Consider the following 25,211-nt stretch of genomic DNA (forward strand, 5'->3'; position numbering starts at 1 on the left):
TTACAACATTTTCTGCAGCAATGTTTCTGTTGTTTTCTGTTCTGTGCTGAGCTTCATACATGGCGAGTTTTATTAATTCTTGACCTACCGTTGTGCACTGTCGGATGCGTTACAGAGTCAACCTGCCACGCTTTTCCATTGTCTGCTGCAGGCCGTAATGCATATGAAACAATTGCAGTTGGTTGGGGTTTTCTTTCCCTTCAATTCATGGTTTGTTTTATGTCTGTGTGTGGTTGTGTGTGTTTTTTAAGCTACTTTAATTTCCGCGGTGTAATTAATGGTAACCGAATGGTGTATGGTTGTGTGTGTGTGAATGATGAAAAAGCCAAAATGGTTTATCGTGAAACTCTTTTTTGATTTTATGATTTTTTCCCATATATTTCAAGAATCCGTTTTACAAAGTATTCCTTTCAAAAGTTACCTGAAGTGTAAACACGTTCAGTTCTAACCATTAATTATCGAAAATTCTTGTGATAAATGTCAAATACGTGTCATGCATTAATAATACTTCAGAACAACGATGTTTCACTGAACCCAACGTTTGATTTAATAAACCATTAATCACCTCACCATGCCTTCCTTTAAGCCTTCCTCAGGATCCCTGTCTTACCCCTTTCACAAGCTTCAAATGGTAACGTGAGAGCCAACTATTGCTAGGAAAGGTGTTCCTTTGCCGACGAACTATACCTAAGACGACGATCTCATCTTTTCTAGCCCCCGAAAGCTCCTAGAGAAAGGTAGCTGTCTCCTTCCTCTATTTTTCACCTCAACCTCACAACAAGCTCCTCCAACGAATCACACATTAAGCTTAGATTATCTGTCGTAAATAGGCGAAATTACTAACGCAAAGATTTATCGGCCCTCTATTCCGATTCCGCTTTGTTTGACAACTCGTTCCCGCCGAAAGGAAACAGACGTTTGCAGAAAACTACCATCGAAATTTGCATAATTTTCACATAAATCCACTGTACCATGCCACCTGAAGCTATCTTTTCAATTATACCGCCAGCCGTGTGCTGGCAGTAGCAGCAGAGTGCGAACGTAAATTAATATTCATCGCACTCGGCCGGAATCCGATGCTTTAGATGTAATCTAAGCTAGTGAACGGTTCGTGCGGGAGAGTCGTCGTCCTTGTCCTTGGGTGTGGAAGTTTGCACAGCTCGTTTCTCTTGTCTTGCTGGTCGGAGTTAATGGTTTAGCTTACCGTATGACATCTGCTCGCTGTGATAAGCATCACAAACTATCGTGCGTCGCGCATCCGCACTCTGCAGTCTTGTAATGAAGTTTAATTATCCGCATGTCGTGGCAGGGTAAAGATAATCTTGCAACAACAATTACGTTATTTTCAAATTTTAATCACGATAATGCAATAATTGAACAAGTCAAATCCATTGGTGTAAGAGGGGTTTTTGTCTGTCAATAAACTGCTATTTCAATTGACAAATCCATCCATGCGACATGCGTTACATTTCTACGCGGTGTACGTTGTATATGGCCACATTTCACTCAACGTAAACCAACAAACCAACTCGCCATCATAAACAGTTTTCTGATGGGATTATCAGAACAATCAGAACAATGTACAATCGAATTCATAGTTGCTTCGTCCCACCAATCCAACCATCTCAAACGCAAATCCATCCATTTGCATTTTCATGAAAACAATACGCAACGTGTGTTTGCAGCTGCATATGAAAATGCACTGCTTGTGTGCCTCGTCAGCGCATAATGAGGGTTTGCTTTTGACTACAATCCGCAATTGCAATTGAAATCATTTTCACCTCACCTCACCCATTTCGATTGCGGTGGTGGGGTACAATCACAGCGGCTTTGCAAAATTGGACACACTAATACGCTTCGGCGCGGCATTACTGTCAGAGAAATAAGCTTCCCAAACCCGATCGATAGCGAATCGGATGGTGGCCCATTGTGGCATTTGTTGCTGTTTTTGTGGATGGAGATTTTGTTTTTTTTTTTTGCAGCAACCAGCAGCTGGGCAATTCGGAAGCGGAGTAGCAACCCCCCATTTGCTGTCAATCAGTGTTGCTGCAGTGAAGTGCTTTGCATTGCCAGTTTCAGCTTGCCGTGGGAAGCTTCCCATGATGGCACTCACAATGGTGAGGTGGAAAATCCATACCAGCTGCGTGGTTTGTGACGCGTGTGACCGATGGGTAAAATGCAAACTATGACAGTGAACTATCAATCAAATGAAGTGAACTATACCGCGAACAAGGGTTGCAATAATTGTAACTTATGTTTGCAAAGTACGGAGCTTAATATAAAGAAAATTCGTTGCAATAACAATTAAATAAATAGAAAAGGATATGAGGATTTTGTTAGTAGGCTACTTATAGCATCTTCAAATACATAACCTTAACTAAACCGCAAAAAATAGTTGCTTAATACCATAATTTAGTATAATTATAGTTATGTCCTTCTCAATATTACGATTTATGAATGAATTGCAAATGAACATTCCACTATCAAAAATTATCAATCCTTTATCAAATTTTTCGAATGTTGGATTACTTTTCTTAATTTTCTCAGTGACCGGCAATCAACCATTCCTACCATCAAAGCATCTAGCCCTCCATTTATTTGCTTTTATTAACCACCTTTCATTTTGTTAGTTGTAGAACGTGCTCGAAGCATTCCATTCATCATCAGCTCAGCCAAGCTGACAGAGACAGAGCTCCAAAATGCTCCCAACCCATCAAGCGCTCCTTGTCATTCGACAACCGACAAGGGACGCATGCAGTGCATGCCTTCGTGTAAACCGCGTCCCACGTGTGACGCGCTAGTATCGTTTTTGTTTTGTTTTTTTTCCCATTAAAAGGTTGTGTTTTGTGCAGTTATGTTGCAGTTGTTGATCTTACGTATCCGGTTGTTGTAAAACGTATTGTGTTCAGTTGTTGTTTTTTGTTTTTCGATTCCCTCTCCATTCGTTATGTTGCGTATGCTCGTGCATCTTTGCGTATTGCGGTATGGAGCTTGTGCTTGTTTGCTGCATCCAGCGCGACTTCCGGGCTCGCTCCGGCCGAAACCAGGAGGAGGGCACGGTTGTCGGTCGCCTGCCTGCCTGCCTGTCAGCCCATCGTACATCCCGCAGCCATGGTTGACAAAACAAGATAATTGATGCATTTCAAGTTACAGGGTTGTCGTAGTGGTGGCCGGTAACCGGGACGCGGTGACGCTCGGAGGACTGACGCCGGACACGCAGTACCAGCTGACGGTGGCCGCCGTCTGGAACGGGAAGAAGTATCGCAGCCGCCCGATCGTATTCAGAACGCTGGGTAGGTGAACGTGGGCAAGAGTGGCACCCGTTCTGTCGCTTTATATTAATTAGCTAACCTCTGCCGTTCCCGTTTTTTTTTTCGCCCGCCAGAGCCTCCAAGGACCTCGTACCAGCAGGACTCCGGTTCGCTGGTGGGTAGCAGTGGCCCGCCGAATTCACCCCATGCTGACACGGCGCCCTCGCTGAGTGGCATCGGCATCTTCACCGAAGAGTTCGGCAATATATCAGTTAACTCAACGTCCCGCGAACTTCCAACGGTAAGACAGCGCAGCTGCACATACACAAGCACTTCTGTAAAGTGTTTTTCATCTCACTTACGCTGCTTGGTTCGTTTTCCATTCCGCAGATCCGTGGTGTAGAAATCGGTATTGTAGTGTTAGTGTTAATAGTCTGGGCTGGTGCTATAGCTTTATTTTTTAATCGATGGGGTAAGATACGAATGTTGCTTCCATATCAACCGGACTACAAGCAGGAACAGCTGAAAGTTCCTGGCACTGGTGTCTGTGCCAATGGTACCTGCAACGGACAACATTCCCATCAGGTAGGACCGTCCAGCTCTACTTTCTATTTGCGTGTCTTCTGTTCGTTTCGTTTCGTTTCTTTCTTTGTCGTCCCGTTCGACTCACCTCACCTGCTATTCGACGAGATAAAAAAAAAACAAACCGAGAGCCAGCCGTACGGTCCACCGTACCAGCGGAAGCTCGGTTGTGTTGACAGCGGACCAGCCTTTTTTTGTTTGTGTTGTACCATTTTTCCAACATTTTTCCACCCTTTTCTGGGTTCGCTGACCCGATCTTACCCGTTATCTCTGTAGAGAGATCGTTTTCCAACAAAATCGTTTATCTCTTCCTCTACCATTCCCTCGTTCTCTCTCTTTCTCTACCTGAATCTCTGTCTCTCTCTCTCTGTCTCTCTCTGCCTCTCTATCGAATGTCTATTTTGTTTAAATCCTTTCCGTATAGTATCTGTCTATTGATTTCCTGCCCCAGTTCTACTGTTAGCAGTTTCACTCCCCCTTTAGTCATCCTTCTCTTTATACAACCTGATGCAAAACAAACACTACCACTAAGGACTTTTCGCGCCTACTATACACACAATTGCAGCACACTACGGTCTGATACTATTCCACTTTCTACCTACTACTCTTCTGCATCGGAATGAATGAGCCTTTCATCACTTCGTCTCTCCCACTCCGCTCTCTCCTTCTCTCTGTCTCTCTTTCTGCCTGTTACTTAATCTCTACTATGAGTCACTCTCTTACACACACACACATTCTGTCTATGGAAAAGACACCACGCAAAGCAAATGCCACTCTCCCTCTCTCTCTCTCTCTCTCTCTCTCTCTCTCTCTCTCTCTCTCTCTCTCTTTCTCTTCTTTTCTGTGTGTGTGTGTGTAAAATACTCTCCGCCATTTACCTCTTTTGCGACTGTTGGTTTTGGTTTGTTTTTGCACTAGTGATTTACTAAAAACAAATCCCTGCTCCTCTGGTCATCTAGTCTCTCTTACGCTGTGTGCGACTGAGCAATTTTAGAGTTTTTTTTTGTCGGTATTGAGTTTTGTTTTTCACGGTGTGCTACATTTTGGCTTTCCGCATTTCCTTCCTGTGAATGCAGCACACCCTCTTAACAATTCGTTAGGGTTATCTAGTTTTTAATACTTTGTCTTTCACTCATTGCAGTCTTTCCTAACTATTTTTTGAGTTTGTTTTTGCCAACTGTTTCATAATCGCGCAACGATTTCATCCAGCACACAGCGATCCTCCTCTTTCAATTCCCGTTGGATTTCTAACTAGATTGGCAGTGGTTCTATATCTCTCTGACAAATTTGATACATTTTCATATTTGAAATCGTATCTCTATTGCCTTATCTGCAAAAAAACCAACTTGAAAGAGACACATATACGAAAAAATTTACTTTCTGCAATCACTATTACTTTGACTACTGAACGAAGCACTTTGAAGTACGTAAAAATCACTCACTGGAATCGTTTGTGATGTTTAGCGGATAATGTGTACCGATGGTCCAAGTTGTCCGTGAGCATCACAAAACTATTTCACAAAAATAGTTTTTGAGAGCCTCAAATTGTTGCTGAAATAAGTTGAGCAATGTCTTTGACTCCTTATTTTAGGGGGCCCATCGAGTACAAGGATAAACCAGAAAAAAAACTGGTTAAAAATGCATATGGTTTTGAATTTTACCAAAAAAGCGATAATATAAAAAATGGCTTTAAGTGAAAAATACTTTTAATAACGTAATATTTAACGAATATGTGTAAAGATTCCTGTGCTCTCCAAATTAAACGATATTTTTCTTCATAACTACCAAAACAACTCCTCCAACATAATTTTATAAAAATCCCTTCTTTATGAATGCAACGCTCTCAACCAACCCTCCCATCCGTTTTTACCCATTTTTCTCTTCCTTTTCTTTCTTCTCTCTTCCAACCATCCCTGAACCATCGCTGCAACGCGAACACGAAACGCAACAACCCCAAAAAAAACAAAACTAAAAACCATTACCGCAGGATTCCGAACCTGGACTGGAACGTTTCACCATGTTGCACTTTCAAGTAAAGCGATTCCTTTCTGCTACTATTTCAATATTACTACTACTACTACTACTACTACTTCTTGTCACCGTACTAGCTTGCCTGCGTTTGCCACCGTTTATTTTATGATTGGCTTTATACCACCTTTGGCCACCAGGTGCAACTGTTAGTTTTGTTCCACTGGCAATTATTTTTTTCCGAATCTAATCGCCAACTGGCCTATCCACCGTAAACACCCTAAAACCTGCCTAAAAAAATATGATTGTATCTTTTTGTGTGTTTCGGTTCGGTTTTTTATTTTCGTTTACTCGCCTTATTAATGAGAGTAAATATGTTGTTCTTTCTTTTCCACTCGTACGCGTACTGAATGCAAAACGTACGCTTTTGTTTTGTTAAACCGTTTTGCACTCCTGAGCATATTTTCCGTTCCCGTTTTGTCTAGTTTCTGTTTTTAAATTTGAGAATCAAGTAACGTCAAGTTTCGTTCTCCATTCTATCAACACGAGTTTTTGTTGAAGGCTATTTTACAAATTTGTTTGCTTTTCCACCGCAGTTTCAACAATTCCTCTCACTGTTACACCTGTTTTCAGTATTTGTCTTATAATATTAACGACTTTAAAATTAGAAATAATTATCACTTATTTCAACTGAACTAAAATTATACCCTGCATTAACCCTTATGAGGCAGCCCCATTGATAAGAAATATTTGAACATTTGTACAATTGGATCTAGTTGTTTCACCATTTTTGAAGAGAATTTGCAAATTTCCACTAACAATGGAGGCGCCTGGTTATGGGTTTTTCTTATACATCGCATCCAGTTTTGTCCACCACCCCATTTATTACGCGTGTTCTTTTACCTCCCTACTTCACCACTCGCTTCTTGTAGGTAGCTGTTGTTTGAATCATACCAAGTGAATACCATAACCGATCGTTTCTTCTTTACGAGGCAGCCGAGAAATGGGAATGCGAATAACCGTGTCTGTGTGCTTTACTTTATAGACCCTGCGGCGTTGGATGTACATTGGTTGTGTTGGGAAACTTAAAGAACACACGAGTGTATGTAATACTTTCTATCAAGAAATACTTATTTTTTGTCCTCTTTTCTTTACTATATAATAGTAGTCGCTACACTAACAGTAGTACACAAACGTTACTGCTGGGATGTAAAGTTGCGGTGCAGTGTGCAGCGGCTTGCGTTTGAATTCCCTATTTGTGTTTATTTTTATTTTGTTGTACATATCTTGTAAAGATTTTCTCGCCAAGCACATTTAAAGGCTTCGCACACAAGTTTGACGAATGATTTTGAAGTGATTGAGTTAACTTTGATGCTTTTATACCGTTGAACTTCTCCATTTTGAGTAATATTGTTTTTTTTATATATATTACCAATCACGAGAAATATGACAGGAATGCACAAATAAAAGCGAAATTGTATCTTCAACGCTCCGAAAGCTCGCGCTGCTCTAATCTCCTTATCGGCGAACAAGCTGTTTGCTTGCTCAGCTTTCTGACTGGAAATAATGCCACCCAGCTCGTTTCCTTCCACTTCCGACCGCAAACCACAAAACTGCTCATGCAAAAACTCTTCCTCTCGAGCGAATGTAAGAATAACGAAGTGAACGGGAAAGCCACCGAGAATGAAGATAAGAGAACAAAAAAAAATCATCAGCTTTTCCCACCGCACATCATCGCGCACTTTGGCAAAAGTTCGATTGGGCTAAAAAGGAATAAAACTTCCATCGAAGGATTCTGGCTCTGGTAAGAGATTGCTTCACGTCCGGCGGGTAAGTTTGCCCGTTGGCGGACGGCTTTAACTGAAGAGAAGTTCCGTCGCAAAAGGAAACGTGTAAAGTGATCCTTTTTGTGTGTGCGTGTGTGTGTGCGTGTGTGCATGTGCCCGATGGCTCCCACCGAAACGGGCTGCTATTCGCTCGAAGTCTTCGCATCCTTTGTGGCGCTGGACTACGCGTAGCGATTTTCTACGAACCGTGGGTAAAAGCCAACACACAAAACAACTTTTATCCCGCGTGGTATCATAACTTAGCATAAGCAGTCGGTAACCCCTCACGGTGCACTGTCGGATCTCGTTCTATGCCGTCGCCTGGGAAAACTTTGCAGCAATTTTGGGCTGCGTTGGTTACCGTTCGGCTTTGGTGGATTCATTTTGACACGCTCCGCGGTTTGTATGCGGTTACCATGCCATGGGTCGTACGAAACATAAATCGATTCCTCACATTCGACATACTCGACTGCAGGTCGAAGCATCCCAAAAACAGAGCTCCGAGCATTGGCGAGCTTCAAGGTGAGAAAATCCGGTCGGATTGTGTCGGTACCTTCAACGAAGGATGAACTTGCGACTGCTTGTATCAGAAGAAAAATGACAACAAACATAAAGCTAAAGCTTTAAAAAATCCCCTCCGTACGAGACTTTAGCCTGCAGCGATTTATCACGTGATTAAGCGATCCTTAAATGCTTTATCATTGCTCAACACAGCCGATGCTGGTGTGTGCATATTTGCCCACGAGCGTTCGAGGTTGCGAGCGCTTATCGAGTATCGGCTGGAAAATAAATGATTCTCTTGCCTTATCCCCATGAAATGTCAATTTTATTGAACTGGATACATTTGTTGTCGATTTTTTCCTGCATTCTCTGTCGCTCCTTTGTCGTTGCTCTTCCCTCGACCATTTGACAACATCCCCATGAATTATAGCTGACACGTAGCCGCCTACACAGCACAATGGAAGCAGCCTTTTGAGACGTGCAAGTTTTCGGCCAACCCACCAAAGCAAAGCGCTCTTTATCGCTCATAATTGAGGTGATTTGTCTTGGGTGGTTTGGGGGTGTTTCGTTTCGCAGCGCGACAAAACAGTGTCCATGATATATTGACGGCAGGTTCGTGGAAGGTTTGACTTTCATCTTCGTATACCTCTTCTGCACGCATAACAAAGTCACCAGACGTAAACGATGATAAAGCGATGAATTATTGTGATTACTGCGTGGTTTGTGATTGGAAGCAGTGGAAGTCCATTAGCTGATATGTGAAGTTTTGGTACATTAACAATGATAAAATAATTAAATAATAGAAGAATGAACGGGCATTCATAGCGTCAATATGAAATCGATCCCATATTTCTTGATTATGACATTTTTATAACAGTTTTTAAACCGAAAATAGACATAAAGCATTGGAAATCTTTTCTTCCAGTGGCAAAAATCATTGCTTTTAATGGTTTCTACGGTTGCTTGTTTTAAAGCCGTACTAGCTGCTTTTATCTCCAACGTATGCCTAACAACATCGAGTGATTCAACTTTAAAATCTTCATTATTTTCCTTAATGAACATACCATACTTATCGACGGATAATCTGCTTACCCTTGGAGCCCAAACGAAGATTTATCCTCATTGGCCTCCCAGTAGAAAAAAAAACGAATTCCGGGATCAGCCACCGCCTGCGGAGAAGATTGATGGAGACCGTTCGTTAGAAAATCACAACATTTCGACCTTTTTTCACGATACACAATTGAATTTACCCACCTAACGCCAGAGCAACCGTCCACTGTTGACCAATATGGAAACTTTTCCTTTGTGCAAAGAGCAACAGCACCATCTCGTACACACACACATACACATACGGCGAGCAAAACCATTCGGAATGAATGCTAACGATCGGCATAATCGAATTCAAATTCGAGCAAAATTATTTAAATTGCTCACCGACGAACGTACCGGCTCGTTGGAGCCAGCTGGTGTTTGTCGCGTCTAACTAACAGCAGTGTAAGCAGTGTATGTTTGTGTGTTTCGATACTTGAATCCCTCGGTTTTATCACACAAACACCCGCAAAAACGAGCGCGCTACGCAACAAAAAATCAATGTTCCAATCGCTTATTTCACTGCGAGCTACGGCCACTGCCCGCAAACGGCAAGGAAAATAAAACCAACCAACCCCAAAACTCGTACTCCACGTACCGAAGGGTACCAACGTCATTGCGGCAACCGTCCGGCAGGGCACTAAATTATTCAGGGCCTCATCGGTTTGATCCGCTGAACCCGGGCTGGGCACTTCCTGGTCCTTCTTGGTTCCACGGTTCCACACCTGGAAAACTGGCAAAGAAGAAAAGGCGCTGTCCTTGGCGCTGATCCTTACCATTCCACACCCTCTCCAATCCCCCTCCCCCCTCCTCTCTTTCACGGCTAGTGATGCTTGATGTCCCGGGGAGAAAAGTTGGTTTGCTTTCGAGCGGAAATGAAGTGCAAACGACCATATCGGAATCGATTTTCCGTTGGTCCTCCACTGCTGGTGGCCTTTTTAAAACCCCAAATACTCAAAGCCGATTGGGGGAATTTTATGGTACCACCTTCCCTTTAACCCAACATTGTGGTATGTTTAAATCAGGTCTAAAAGCATCATTCCCCGGTCCACCGTGCCCGATTGCATTTATTTCAATGTGATGAATTCGATGACTTTGATGCGAATAATCGGATTCCTCGTCCGCTCGCAATACGCTGTCGGTAATCATGCCGATAATGATGAGCATGGCTGATGACGACGCTGATGATGAAGCAACTCCCGTGGTTTGCTTTCAAAAGACGCATGCTGCTCGTTCTACGGAGCGCCCGCTGGTTTGTTTGCTGTATCGAGGACTTTTGCTTTGCGATAAATTTCATCGCAATCCGCAAACAGTTTTTCCACTGAACCGTGCTACTGTCGCCAGTCACGCGTACTACTTCAGTGCATGCATGTATGTGTGTGTGTCTGTGTGTTGATTATTGTATCTGATTTTATTTGAGAAATGAGAACCGTTTTTCGACCCCACGGGTGAACGAACGATTGGAAACGTTGCCGCGTACACTTCATTTCCGAGTATCGTCCATGCGGGGAGGTCGTGCGAGATGTCGTTTCGGGGGTATTTCAAGTTATTTAAACAGCGGAGCAATTTATTGCCCTTTGTTTCGTTATCGAGAACCGTTTGAAAGCGGCAGAAAAAGAAGGAAAATAACAGATTTGGTGCAAACGAACCAATTATATTGAAACTTTACGTGACCCGCAGTAACTGTCCTCATGGCGTCGTGTGAAGTGATGATGTTTATGTATCACAGGTTATGTGTTCGAATCTTATCTCAACTCGGTCTTTTAACGCCAAGAACAAACCTGAACAACTACATTTTCTTCAACTTATATTAGTAAGTCAGTTAGAAGTAAGACAAAGTAGCTCAAATAATGGTGCTGTAGAAGAAGCACTTTGTGTTGGCAAAAAATACGCATAATTTATTCAGACGCTCTGATGCAATTTTAATTTCATTGAAAGCAAATCCATTAAATGTGCAAAGGATAAACAAGGGAAGACGGACAGTAAAATGCAACTTTGTCTTTGCGTTGACAAAAGCTTTCAAATTCACCATCAATCAGGCTGACACTTTTCATGCATTTGCAAGCCCTCAGCGAAAGATGCCGATCTGCCTCTTTTCGGCATTCAAACAAAGACACACAAGACGATTCGCAATACGAAACAGAAAAACAATCTAAGCAAGTAACAGACAAACGCGCGCGCTGCCGACGGTGGTATGCCATGGATTACTGCACATACCCTCTTCAGCAATCTTCACACTTCCGCATTCGATTTCTCGGGTGCTATTTCAAGAGAACCAAAGCGAACAGCCCAAACGGAATCTGGGACACACACAAATTTATGACCTCAATAAGGAGATGAAAGCAAAGCGGAAATGGAAACACGGTACGAGTTTCTAAGAACCCATCACACCTAGAATCGTTCCCGTTTGGGGAAGGCAACAGTTTTAGTGGATATATCGCCCTGCTAGTGAGCTTTTGATATCGCTCTGCAAACCCAAAAGCCACCCCACATTCCGAATGACTGCCTCTTTGCCACGACATTGTCTTAATGGTAGACGGGCGTATGCGGAGGAACCAAAATAAAAACAAAAAGAAGTGATGGTGATGTCGTTTATTTCTTTGAGCACGTTCCGCGATGAAACGGAACCGTTCAAACCAGCCAGCGCGTCTCACACGTCTGCTGCATCTTCCGTGTTGGTGTAAATCTCTTTCTCGAGCGAAAACTTCAAACAGGATCTCTTCCTCCTCTACCGGCAGTCCCGGGGCGTAAGGACTCCCGGTAAAGTGTCGAGTGTGTCCCATCGCTGCCGGCATCCAGCAGTGTCGGAGTGTGTCTCCCTGGAAAGTAATGGGAATAAATTAAAAATAAACAAAATGGCCCCAGTGTGCTCCGGGGAAGATGAGCGACACGGAACACAGCTGTGTCTTCGTTTCCGGGATGATGCCCGATTCTTCGTCAGTGTCAGATTGGAAGTGTTCTCGTTCCATTCAAGCAACTCAACCTTGGATTGAATTAATAGTAATCACTTTTATTGCGTCGTGAATAGTATCACCGTGTTGGTGTGGAAGACTTGCTTGGTTTTCCGCTCTGGTCAATTGCTGTAGAATGAGGTTAAGTAGTGGTTCGTCAGCTTAACCAGCGTTTACTGATCAGTCTAGTAGTTGCTGATCCATTAGAGTATAGAGACTGGAAAAAGGCGCATCGATGACTCTAAGAACCGGTTTGATTTGATGACTTTGCTGCATGTTGAGAGTGCTCACTGAGACGCTGAAGTTATAACAGAGTTGCAAACCTTCTGATACAAAGTATTCTATCCCCTCAAAGAGAACAGGCAACTCTAACGAACCACATTATTATAAACATTTTTTCTAGCAATCTCCTGCTTAAGGGACCTAAAACCTAATACCTCCTGAAAATTCCCCACCTAGACTTCTTTCCCTTTGAAACCAACACCTTTCCCTTGGTCTCAAGCAAATCCAGGCTAGCCTAGGGTCCCCCTGATAGGCCGCCTGAAATCGTGTGAATCAAGCATCCACCTGAATGCCGGTGCATTTTCCCGAGACGAAGGTGACTCGCGTTGAAACCCGGCCACCTTGACTTGCCTTGACCTTGCGCTTGCGGGAAGAAACCCGAACGCTGCGAAGCATTGTTCGTAGCTGCACTTTTCATGCGCAATTTGAATAAAATAGCTTGTTAAAGAATGCCAACTGCCGTTCCGCGCGCAAACCCTAAAGGCAACATGGCTGTCGACAGCGTTTGCAAGGTCATGACACAGCGTATATCGCACCCGTCCCACCAGGAGCACTGCATTGTGTAGGAAGGATATGCCATGGCTGTTTATTCGATGCCACATACGTACTAGCCTGACATTACCCTTACCTCCATGTGTGTGTGTGTATGTGTGTTGCAAATTATTATCAGCAAAGTAGAATTTCCCAAGCGAAAGGCTAGATTTTCCATATTCCCCTTCCTGGGGTTATATTTTTTTATATATTATTTCTTGTGCTTTCGTTTTAACACCAATGGGTAAAGGCAAACCTCATAACTGCACAGTACGCAAGAACGAAAGGCGAAGGCGCGGAGAGAACACGAGCAAAACACATCAGCTGCAGTCGTGCGATAAGTATCGCCAAATTACCGGTAGCCGTAAATTTACGGTACAATTTTCACACTCATTTAAATAACAACGCTTGCAGGGAAGACAAAATCATGATACTGAGGAGAGAAAAAAAACATCCCACCAAACAGCACTGTCGAAGAAAAACGTTACCATTGGCATAAAAAAGGCGGAGCACAAAATAAAAAGTAAATCTATTTTTCGTCCGCATAGAAATGCCTTCGATGGAGGTTGAGAATGAGCAAAAAAAAAGCCCTGCTCAACCCCAAAAGGTGCAAGGTCGGTCGTGTCGGAAGTGAAACTATATATTTTCCACCACGTCCAGCATATGTGCACACGGGGTGGTGCATATATATATATTTTTTGCTCTGCCATCTTGCGCGTGACCCACCGGCGACACAAACATTGCCAACACACCAAACGGAACAACCTTCGGTGACACTTTTGCGACACTGGAGCGACCCCCAGTTTTTATTCCCTCATGACTTCTCGCTGCTTTTTTTGTCAAAACCTGCTCTCCTTTGAAATTGCATTCGGAGTTGTTTTTGAATGCCAAACAAACCAGAAGAAAAGGGCACACTACTTCGGCACGCTCACCAATCGTTCGCCATGCAGCTACGAGACTACGGTTGTTCTTTTGGCCACGGGTAGCAAGCAAATCCATTGCAGCCTGTCCTCGCTGTTTGAGCAACCAGCAAACGGTGTCAAACAGGCGCAATGAAATAGTAGCGCAAAGCACAGCAGCGGTTCGGGTGTTTATGATTTGTTGGTTTATCTCTATTTGGATAACACATGGTGTGGCTAACGCGCTGCAAACAGCTAATGTGGTGTGAAAAGTGTCCGTTTATTTATTGTTTCGCTGGCAAATAAAGTATGCAAACGCGAGGTGTGCCAGGGGGCTGCCAATGCATTGTTTTCGTGTGCTTAATGCATTACACCGATAGAAAAGGGGATAGTATGTTGACAGTTTTCGTGCTTTGTGGTAATTAACGTTTGTCGAAAGATTATCGTATTGTTTTATTCACCTCAATGCGCCTGCATTTGCATGGTTTTCATAAGCTTAAGGGAAATGTTTAAAGCTTCATCGCTTTCACGTTTGCAAACGCCTTGTTCTGTTACATTTTATTAGCTCAACGATTTATGGTGAAACAAATTGGAAACATCGGGTATTGCTGATTATTGCTGTCGATCATGACAATACATCCTTGCATGATGCTATTTTGTTTTACTTTGACAAAAGTTGGGTAACATTGGTTAAAATAACTGCTGTTAAGGTTCAATATAACCGAAAGCAATACACTTTTTCTTGTTTTTATCAAGAAATGTTTTCGGAAAAATTATGGATATGAAAATTTTCAAATTTTCCAAAGAAAAGCTATCAACACGAGACAACACTGTAGTGGGGAGAAAAATCACATTTCTGCACAGGCTTTTAACAACATTGATTCAATCTCTTCCCAAGAACGCGTCTCCATCTTCTTCAACACGCAAACAATGTGGAAGCTCGAAGTGGATCATCATTTTCAAGCGGATGGTCAAATAAATTGGCTATTGTTAATGCGAAACAATTGCCCTCGTTTGAAGTGGACGGGGCGTGTTTCTTTACGTTCTGGACTTTTACTTTTATCGTTTTATGCGTAAAAATCAATAAACGCGAAACATTTCCCTGCCTGTGAGCCTGACTACTGCCACCAACACTGTTCGCAGGCCCGGAAGTGGACGGTCTTTGGCACGGTCGGAGCCGTTTTATTAGCACCGTAAAACTTTTGCAATTTTATGATCCTATTTATTGTTTCGATTTTATTTCAACGATACAACAACAGCTTGAACAAGTTGTCCCTGGTTGCAAACATTTCGCACAAAAAACCAAACGGGACTATTCAATCATGTCTGTAAGACGTGCAAGATCGCTAGCTGACGCGACCCACTGTAGGTCATGTTTGAGAGGTTTCTTGCAAAAAAAACCTACAAAATAGAGCAACTTGACGAGTGAGGTTATTAAATTAATTGAAATATTTTTCTCATTCCTATTCCAACGACGCCGAAGCTCTGGTGCCGAAGATTTAGATTTGGATTTTCTTCGCCTGAAAAAGCAGCCCAACCCATATTTTGTTGTGGAATTTTAATTGACAAATATTTATGACAGTATCTGTCCGTGACTGCTCGGTCCATTTCCTTTTCTTAGAAAATTATAAAACCCTTCTCCAACTCGAATTCATACCAGTAAAGGGTTGGAGGAACAAGGAAAACACAGAAACATATGATGCTTTGGTCATGTCTTTGTTTCTCGATTCCTGGAAGGACCTAAACACCGTTTCCAATGTTTACCAGCTTCAGCTAAAAGTAAACATCCACAAGCAAAAGGACATCCTGTGGCAACTTCTCGGAACAGAAATCAATACTTGGGGGCTGAATCAAACTAACCTACCCTGCAGGTTACATTTAGCCACGCTCAAAAACCTACAAGACTTTACGCTACGCTTTACGCTTTAGTTCAATTATGTATTGCCACAAACCGTAACAGGCCCATTAAACCGCCAGCCAATCCATCGAAAAAGGAATTAAATGTTCAACTCAAAGCACCATCGGCCGAGAGCTATCAAATACCGCTGATTAAGTGTTAACCACACGGTTGAAATGCGGGTTTGTTTGTGCACAACCGCTACAAAAGGATTTTACAGTGCGTCTGCGCTTTGCATGTCCTAAACAGGTGTTACGGTTAGCTGAAGTGACACACACCGAAAAAAAGGGAGATACGCCACCCACCGAGGACCAAAAAATTTACAACCCTATAACACTTTGTCTGAATCCCTTCCGGTAACAAAACACCAGTGGGACGCGTTTTCACGAGTGTCCCTTCCTGCTCGGGAAGGTTTCGCTGCGTAAAATAGAGCGCAGCGTTGGCGTTTTCGAAACATGTAAAGCAGGATTAGTGCCCGTTGGGATTTTTCAGTACTGTGCTACTTAGCGGGGTCTTTATTTGCCTTAGTAACCTGTTTTGAGGTGCAAATATTCGAGATTTATGATACCTTCTACCCTGAGACAAGATGAGCATTATTTCTGTTGGAAAAAAAAACATAATCCATAAAAATTTCCACGGAATTTCATTTCAAAGATCTCACCTCGAAACGGATAGGATGTTCCCGTACTTCTTAGTGTTAATGTCAACGCTAAATAGTGCAATGTCGTCTTTATTCTCTCAACACCTGCCCACTGCGTCTCACCTTTGATATCCACCCCACTACTGTCCACACACGTACACGTCAATCCAATCCAACACTGAGACACCATTGGACCTTCACACAAACAGCCAATGCACACTGCCTACCAACCATCACCACCACCAGGAACTACCGAGAGACAGTACAAAAGAGAGAGAGAGCAAGAGAAGGAAAGAGGGAGGGAGTGAGATATCGAGAATAAGTAGCACACTATTGTAGACAGTACTTGTGTATGTCTGGTTGTATGTGTGAGGATGTTTGTGTGTGTGAATGAGAAGGGATGAAAGAGAGAGGAAGCGGGAAAGAGAGAGAGAGAGAGAGAGAGAGAGAAAGAGAGAGAAAGCAAATACAAATGGCCTGTTTTGTGTTGTTGCCGGTGCGTTGTTACAGTGCATACCACGGTGCGACAGCTGCAGTCTGCTGGACCGCTGCTTCCAGTGTCCGCTGTCGCGCCATTCGGAGTCGCGCGAGTGCGGCTGCCAGTTCGCGCTGCTGCACCGGGCGGACACGGACAGCTAGCATCCGGGTGCGGATGCGGCGGCACCGGCGCCCGCGGCCCACCCGGCCCTGACGACGGAGGACGCGGCCGCATCCGAGCCGCTGGCCGCCCAGCCGCACCATTCGCATCCCCATCTGGCCGTGGCGGCAGCAGCACCACGCCACGGTGAGCCGGCGCTCCGCTCGCCGGCGCACGAGATCCGGCGCCACTCGATGGTACCGCACGGGACGGTGCCCACGCTGCTGCACCACGCGCACCACGGCAGCCGCCAGCCGCTGCTCGGGGCGGGCCATCACCCGCACCCACCGGGCCACTCGCTCGCCAACCACCGGCATGTGCATCCGCTGCTGCAGCGCCACCGCTCCGAGGATCGGCCGCTGCTGCGGCACGCCCACCGGCCATCGATGGTCGGGTGCCAGCGTCACCAGACCAAACCGCTGCTGCAGCGCCCGCTGCTAACGCACGCACACTCCGTGCAGCAGGCGGCGGGGGCGGCGTCGACGCCACACCACCATGCCCCGCACCATCACCATTCGCATCCGCGGCTAAGCCAAAAGTATCGACAGACGCTGTTCTCGCGCAGCAAGCAGTACACCTCGGTGTGCAGCGGCGGCAGCAACAGCACCACGCACTGTGCCGGGGACAGTGGCACGCGCAGCCGCTCCTCCCGCGAGCACGCCGACGACGATGTTGAAGCCTGCGTAAGTGTTCTACAACCACCACCACCACCACCACCACCACCAACTACCACCACAAACCACCACCATCATGAACCACATCCTCCGGAAGCTTCCTCCTCCCAAGGGTGGTAGTCTGAAAACGGATGGTGCCCCTTGTCCATCTTTTTTTCCCGAACTAAACACACACATATGCGCACGCACGTGACAGCTGTCAAGCGGTGGATCAAGCAGTGCAACTGTCACTGAGAGAGTCAATACGCACAACACGCTCTGTTCGTTTGTCCGGTGTACTGCAACATTGATGTGCTTATGCGAGCTGAACACTCAAGTCACTTGCGTTACTGAAGTCTCTTCACAAAGATTGTGTCTTTATGTATGTGTGTGTGTCCGTGTACGCGTGTATGTGTGTTTTTTCAACTCCAAGTTTTTATGTTGTCCCTTTGGCTCACGCCAAAGCGTTTGTAACCCTCCTACACACACATACAGCCAGATATACGTACAACACATCGCATCAACACTCGCAGTACCACTAAACATACACTACGTAGAACCACACCGTAAGCTAGACAACCATTGGCCAGTAGTATGTCTCCGTGTAGTGAACATTGTGTTGTGCCGCAGAACCCTATCCACCCCAGCCCCAAAACAACCTCTGCTGGATAGTGTTGTTTGCTGTGCCTGTGATTGGGCGGTGTGATTCATTGGAGCTGATCCCACTGATCGGTAGGATGTCCGTCAGCTGTAGCTATCGTATGGTGAAACACACTAGGTCCCCGTTTGTACCTGTCATCCAGTAGGCTGTTGTGTCATTGACTCATTGTGTTAAGATCCCGTTTACTAGGCGTTGAAGTGACAGCTTGAAAACTGTTATACAACTGTTATACCTATTGCTAGTGTTGACACATTGCGTTTAACTATCTCTCTCTCACTCTCTCTCGCTCTCTCTCTCTCTTTCTTTATCTCTCCAGTGCTATCTCTTCTTCTCATTCTCACAAATATTCTTATTCTCGGTACCTCGTTCTATCTCTATTTCTCTTTTTATCGCTCTGTCTCTCTCTCCTTTTCTCTCTCTTATAATAATTCGCTGTCAATACTCTGTCTCTTGTTTTGTGTTGTTTGTCTGTGTGTTGTTATGTTGTCTATCTTGTACAAAAAAAAATCTGTAAATACAACCGACCAGTACTCCACGATAGCTTCTATCCTGTATATTTATTAGACGCGAAAAGCAATATATACATCCCCATTTATTTTACTTTCCGGAATATGTACAAAGTTATCTGATCATAGCAGAAAACGTAGCGTAGAAGACAATTAAATCAACAACTATATTGTAGTGAATGTTGGAACATTACTATTTTAGGGCTAGTACCAAATGATGATATATTCTCTTGGAATTGTTAACCGTTGTACTAAATGCACCATTACTATACTTTCAGCCTTCTTAGTACACACGGCACTCTGTAAGTGATTGTGCTGGAAAAGGAAAAGCAAAGTAGCATTTAGTATTCTCTTCTTAGGAAATTAAAACTGTGAAAGCTTATCTGCCCAAAGCCATCGTTCCGGGTAGGGCCGGTGGATAGGGTTCTGCATTGGCGAATCGCAAGGTTTCCGCTACTCCAGAGACAAGTTGCTGTACTGTGCGGCAGCAACTGCTTCACAATCACAATCTCTGTCCAATTCTGACTTTTTCCCCCATCTTTTTGCCCCTCTTTTTCCCTACAGTAACTGACCCCACTGGCTCGGTCGGTCCGGTGCGTGCGTCCGCATCACCAAGTGCTAATTCCGTTTCCGTAGAGTAGCTTATTCGCCTTTGCCACCTTAATACAAAAGCCCCGCTCGAAGGCAACCTGCCTGCCAACCTGCAACGCAATCAATTTAATTGCTCCAAATCAATAGGACCCGAATGAAGGTGTTTCAAATAAATGTGTTGCCGTACAGGAACAGCAAGCAAGCCTTGTGGAACAAATTATTTATTGTGATATTGGAACTTTGCCGACTGAAAGATTGTAGCACATGTTGAAGCGCTTTGTAGACTAAATAGACTAGTCGTTGCTCCAGCCCGCACACAAACACGTGGTAAATGTCTGACATTGACACTTGAGTTGAATAAAAGATTCATTCGGCTTACTCCATACGCTGTCGATGTGATAATGTACCGTGTGGGAACTTGCAGCTAGCAATATAATTCTTCTCCAACCGATACGAACCAATCATTAAATCGCCTTCGAAATGTCATTTCATCCATGTGGTAAAGTTTCCCAGAAGCAAGTTAGTTTACCCAAAAAAAAACACACACACACACCCTGTCCTATAATCGTGACCTTGCCGTGGTAGCCAGCGCTCACCATTAATGACTTCCAGTAGCGGTGACCTCTGCACAATTCCCCCTCGGCAACGAGGCTGCAGAGTACTTTGGCCTAATGAAGCGACGGCTCACTTAACCTTAACCTTTTCGGCCTGCTCGCTACCTTGAGTGCGTGCTTGGTGCTTCAGATACAGATTGACCATATCGGAAAGAGGGTGGGCAAAGAAAGAAAGAAAAAATCAACCTAATAGAGTGTTTTTCAAGCGTAGATAGTCTCCTTAAAGTTCTGTACATATCGGCTGACCGGCCGATGGTCCACCAGCACGTTACCCACCAGTCTAATCGGTGGCTCTCGGCACCTAGTTAAGATCGCACAATGCCTGTGCCTGTGAGTGATTTCAATCAAACGTTGGGGTTTTTTTCTGCTGCTTTCGCCAAAAATATATACACACACACAATCGTGCACGTTTGCACGCAATTTGGCTATTTTTCGTTCGTTTGCGTTTGCAGACCGTGTTAGGGCAAGGTTGACGAATTGCTTCCGCCACAACGCCAGTGGCCGTTTGGCGAGGTTTGATCACGGGCGATGGAAAAGATAAATGGATCGGCGATGGAATGGAATGTGCGTGGTGCATTTCCTTTTTTATTGGCCAGATTGTGGCTGTGATGGGAAAAGTCGAGCATGTGACAGCTCATTTAAGCTAAGTGTTGTTCACGCTAACGAGACTAAGGATTAATTCATTTTGATTTTTACTATATAGATACTAGCTCCAACACACTAATGGCTAAGTCCATTTCTCTGGTCTGCTTATAATCAGCTTGGTCTTTTACGACTCTGTTTAACTATTAATAAACTGCACACGTTTGCCTGTGTTATTGTTTAGGCGAAACGATGCGCACCCTAAAACCAACAACCATGTCTTAAAGCTAGCAGAAACTATCCTTTTCTGGACAAACTCCAAGATCTAATCAAAACAAACACCGTCCGACCCACCCTCGGTCAGACATCAGAAATCCCACCCAGGCGTGGCAGTCGAGCCACGAGCGAAAGATGAAATTATTTACAATCAACCTTTATTTGGCCGGTTCTCCCGTTACGACCCATTTGCCGTAAACAATCCACCAGGCCCCGTCACGACACCTTCGTGATCGACACCACCGGCTGTTGGAAACTTTACCAGCGCGTGAACAACATGTTCATCATGATGGGTGTGTGTGTCTGTTCTTTTGCCATCCAATCACACACACACACCATCGGGCCTCCCCTTGAATCACCCCGTAACTAATAGCCGTGTGGTTGATGTTGTTGTTTTTTCCCCCGCGTTAATGTCTGCCAATGTGGTCGCCACGGAGGCTCATCAACACTGCGGTCAGAGTTGTCCATTTTCGAGTGAGGCAAACATCATAATCAGCCGGCGAACGAGTTGGCACGAGCTGGTGCGAAATCGTCAATTGGCGCCGGAGTTCGTAGTTGGACCACACATATACTGACCAGCGGGGTGTTGCTTTAGCTCACCCACAAACACAAACAGAGATACAGACTGGACCAGAATCGGGTCGGAACTGGATGAACGAAAGAAGGACAAGCTAATTATTTGCACGCTTGCCTTACCTTTACGTGAGACGGTGGTTGCAATTTGCTGCCGCAGCGGGATGAGGTTAATGGGAAAACTTTTGCAGAAGGGAAATTTCCACGTTCTCTTTTTCCACACGGCACGCTGGTAGATAATTAGCGGCGTACAGCCGTGTTGGCGCATTGCTGATAGTGAAAGCAAGTAAAAGTATGAACAGAATTAAATTTTCATTTACACCTCCGGCCGTGAAAGATGCCTGAATGCTTCTTTTGTATGCGAAATTGGTGCCGGAATAAGAGATTCATTTTATGTTCAATTGGTAAAATAGGATAAAGTACAAGAATGCGAAAGAATACAAGTTTTACTTCGACTTCAGTTTTTTTAAAATAAAATGTCTCCCCATTTCTAATATTTTAAATTGTAAATTGTGTTGCCTTGATACTGTTCCAATTAGTATCTGAACTTGAGAATAACTCATTAAAACCAATGTTCAATGCAATGATTTGCACTTCCCTAGTCCCTTTATCTTTCTCTCTCGTTAACGAGTTGCTTCGTCGTATGTGAAAATTAACACCATTCGCTTCACTAACACCATACAAAGGATGCATCCAACGGTAAGCGCTACAGCTGCAGTGCTATGGGTTGTGATTGCTCTGTGAACAGTTATATTTTTGTACCACCCAAGCAACCCCACCATCACCGCTTGTGGGCTATTTGATCCTAATTATCTTCAATAATGAACATCCTCTAATGGACAGCAGAAGCCAATCAAACTCAAGACTGTGCTGTGCGTACTGCATTTCCCGTTACGTGTTGGGAAAAGAAACACAAACGGCCTGCTGGTTTGCATCAAAACTATCTATGCTAGGGAGGAACACTGAACGGCAAGCGAAGGAGCATCGATTTTTCTCCCACCCACCATTGCGCTCTGGAAATTACTGGGAACCAATCGGATATCCTTCGATCAGCATGACATCAGAATTTGTCATTACGTGCAGCAGTAGCAGCAGCAGTAGCAACCAACGCAGACTATTGCTGTTCATTCAATACACGGTTGCTAAAGCATGGAACAGCGATCGATGTGGCATTGACAAGAGGGGAGAGCAGACATAAAACTGATCGATTTTCCATAACTTCCTATTTTCCATTGTTGCGTTCCAGTGGGCGTAACTAGAAACAGAGGTAGGTGGAAAACAGTCCACATAAAAGCACATCGTACCCGTTGTGAAATACTCTTCCCGCAGGATAGTTCGATGGAAAAGGAGGCATAGAAAATATTGTTTATATGCTACCGGATCGAAACTATTGATCTGGTAGCTGTCAGGCAACGACCTGCTGTGATGTGACCCCGTACGTGAAGTTAATACACAACGACTTTTAGCTGGAGTCATTGCTTAAAAAAGAAGCTTCGACACTATTAAACCAACAAGGTTTTTTTTGGTTTAATGAAGAGAAAGACAACTGACAGCTTCAACGAATCCGTAATTATCATTGACGTGTAGCCAAATTCCCATTCAAAGAACTGAAATTGCATAAATTTGTTATACGATTTTCTTTCCAATGAATTATACGATATGAACTTCGTTGCTAACATGCGTCAATCTTCATTTTAGACATATTTGATTTTCTTCCTGTCTGGCTTGGCTTGCAACGTGCACTTCTTTCTCCATCAATCTTGACCGTTTACGTGTACGTGCAGGTGAGCTGTTATTTGCTCTATAAATCATACAATTGAAGGCCTTATACAGCTCGATCGCGCGGAAACCGTCGATTGAGTTATCTCAACAGAAGAAAAGGTTTTAAAGCTAAAATGATGTTGGATGGCCTTATATCAAATATAAACATATGTTTACACATGTTGCGACTATGTTAGTATATTCTAACTGATACCAACCCAAATGATTCGTTTTGCGTCCGCTTTTGAATGCTGAACGTACCCTAAAACACTTAACACTTTGACCGCCGGCCTGACGTCACAGTTTTTGAGTGAGCACGTAGCGCATGGCAAGAGGGCGATGAGAGCGACAGTTTCTCGTGCCATTGTTATCACTCTTTTGTTTCATTGCGATAAGCGGCGTAGCACATGTCGTTCTCGTTCTCTCATTCGTTCTCAAGAGAATCACTGAGCGTCAGATGCAAAGCTGAACGGTGAGCAAAACCGTCATGCGAATTTATATGACACGGCGCTTAAAGTGTTAACTGAGTTTTATGAATTTTCACATGGAGACGCATGGTGCTTCCTATAAATTCTCACATGGAGACGCATGGTGTTTCATATGGCAACCATCATGGAGACGCATGGTACCACATACCACTCTATCCCAAGAATCCTTGCAGTGCATTCAGATTCATCGGAGACTGCGGTTGAAACCACACATGCGTTATTGTATGTACTCCATCGTGCTAAAAGACCTACTTCCCTAGACGGCAATGATCGCCCACTCAAAACAAAATGCTCATCCCTAAACACTTTTCCGCTTAACGTACTCGCACACCTCCCAAACCACACATTAAAAGACGTTCCAGATTGAGCCGAAGCTATGATATAAAGCTGGCGTACTATCGGCATAAATTCAGCTCAACTACAAGCGTACGGTGAGTTTGCTTTCGTACCATCGATCCTTTGTTCGTGAGGTACCGTTTTTTTCAACCCTCCAAATGTCGATATCTTATACCAACCAGCGCCGGTAATGGATGCACTCATACGCGACCACACTATGTGTGCACTCACGCCGAAGACGATGCGGTGGCTGGTTGGCCAGCCCGTGCACAAAGCCGGCTTACCTTTGTATGTCATGAATCATCGCCCCCCAGTTTTCGAGCAACCTGACTCGAAGCTGACTGCGGAAGAGATCCAAAGAGCGCCAAACAGCAAGGCATACCAAACCCACCTTTCACCTGCAGCCGCACCAGGTCGTAGCGGGTCGTAAAAATAAATAATGAAGTGTTTAGAAATAGCTCGGCTTAAAATTATTAATGGAGCGATGGAACGGATGTGTTGTTGCTGGAAATCAACTCAGCAGTACAGCTTGCACCTTTGAGCAATACCGTCTGTTTAGAATGGTAGTTCTTTTTTGTGTTGCTTTACGCAGCATTTGAAGCAATCCTGAGAGTTTTACCACTGAGTCAGTGGTACAGAGCAAAAAGGGAATTTTGGTTTTGGCAACACTACAACGTTACTTCATCGTGTTTGCTTCTATAGAGGGCACACAATCACACTCAGCACAATAAAAACCAATCCCTGCTGATGCAGTTTACTCAACGACTTTTCCGTACAACTGAGATAGTTGTTTATCAAACATAGATGTACTAAACAGACTTATATATATATATATATAGACTATGTTATACTGAGACGCGTTGTTATAAAATAATAATTCGTTTTAAGCTAACAAATGCAAATATCCCGTATGAAAATGACTCAATATTTGCACAATGATGAAATGTCAAACAATTTTTCTGCACACTTTTCCTCATTCCGTGTCACCGATGATTTAATCATCATTTTATCATTCCGAATGACAGCAGAACGCATACACTCAACCAACCATGCACTAATTTGTTAATTTGTCTCCCATCGTGGAGCTACATCGCATGTCTACTATTCTTCGTTTTT

General features: G+C 44.0%; 1 protein-coding gene across 5 annotated transcripts in view; it reads left to right on the forward strand.

Annotated features, from left to right (window-relative positions):
- Positions 1–25,211, forward strand: part of LOC120898513 — a 106,720-nt gene that overhangs the window by 60,265 nt on the left and 21,244 nt on the right. For 4 of the 5 annotated variants that reach the window (XM_040304467.1, XM_040304471.1, XM_040304470.1 and 1 more), the window contains exons 4-6: positions 3,148–3,293; positions 3,386–3,552; positions 3,642–3,836. In XM_040304467.1, the coding sequence (XP_040160401.1) occupies positions 3,148–3,293; positions 3,386–3,552; positions 3,642–3,836 (508 nt within the window). The remainder of the gene's footprint in view (positions 1–3,147; positions 3,294–3,385; positions 3,553–3,641; positions 3,837–25,211) is intronic. The other variant, XM_040304469.1, reaches the window with a different exon arrangement.

Source organism: Anopheles arabiensis, chromosome 2 (assembly GCF_016920715.1).
Source record: "Anopheles arabiensis isolate DONGOLA chromosome 2, AaraD3, whole genome shotgun sequence".
Classification (NCBI taxonomy): Eukaryota; Metazoa; Arthropoda; class Insecta; order Diptera; family Culicidae; genus Anopheles; species Anopheles arabiensis.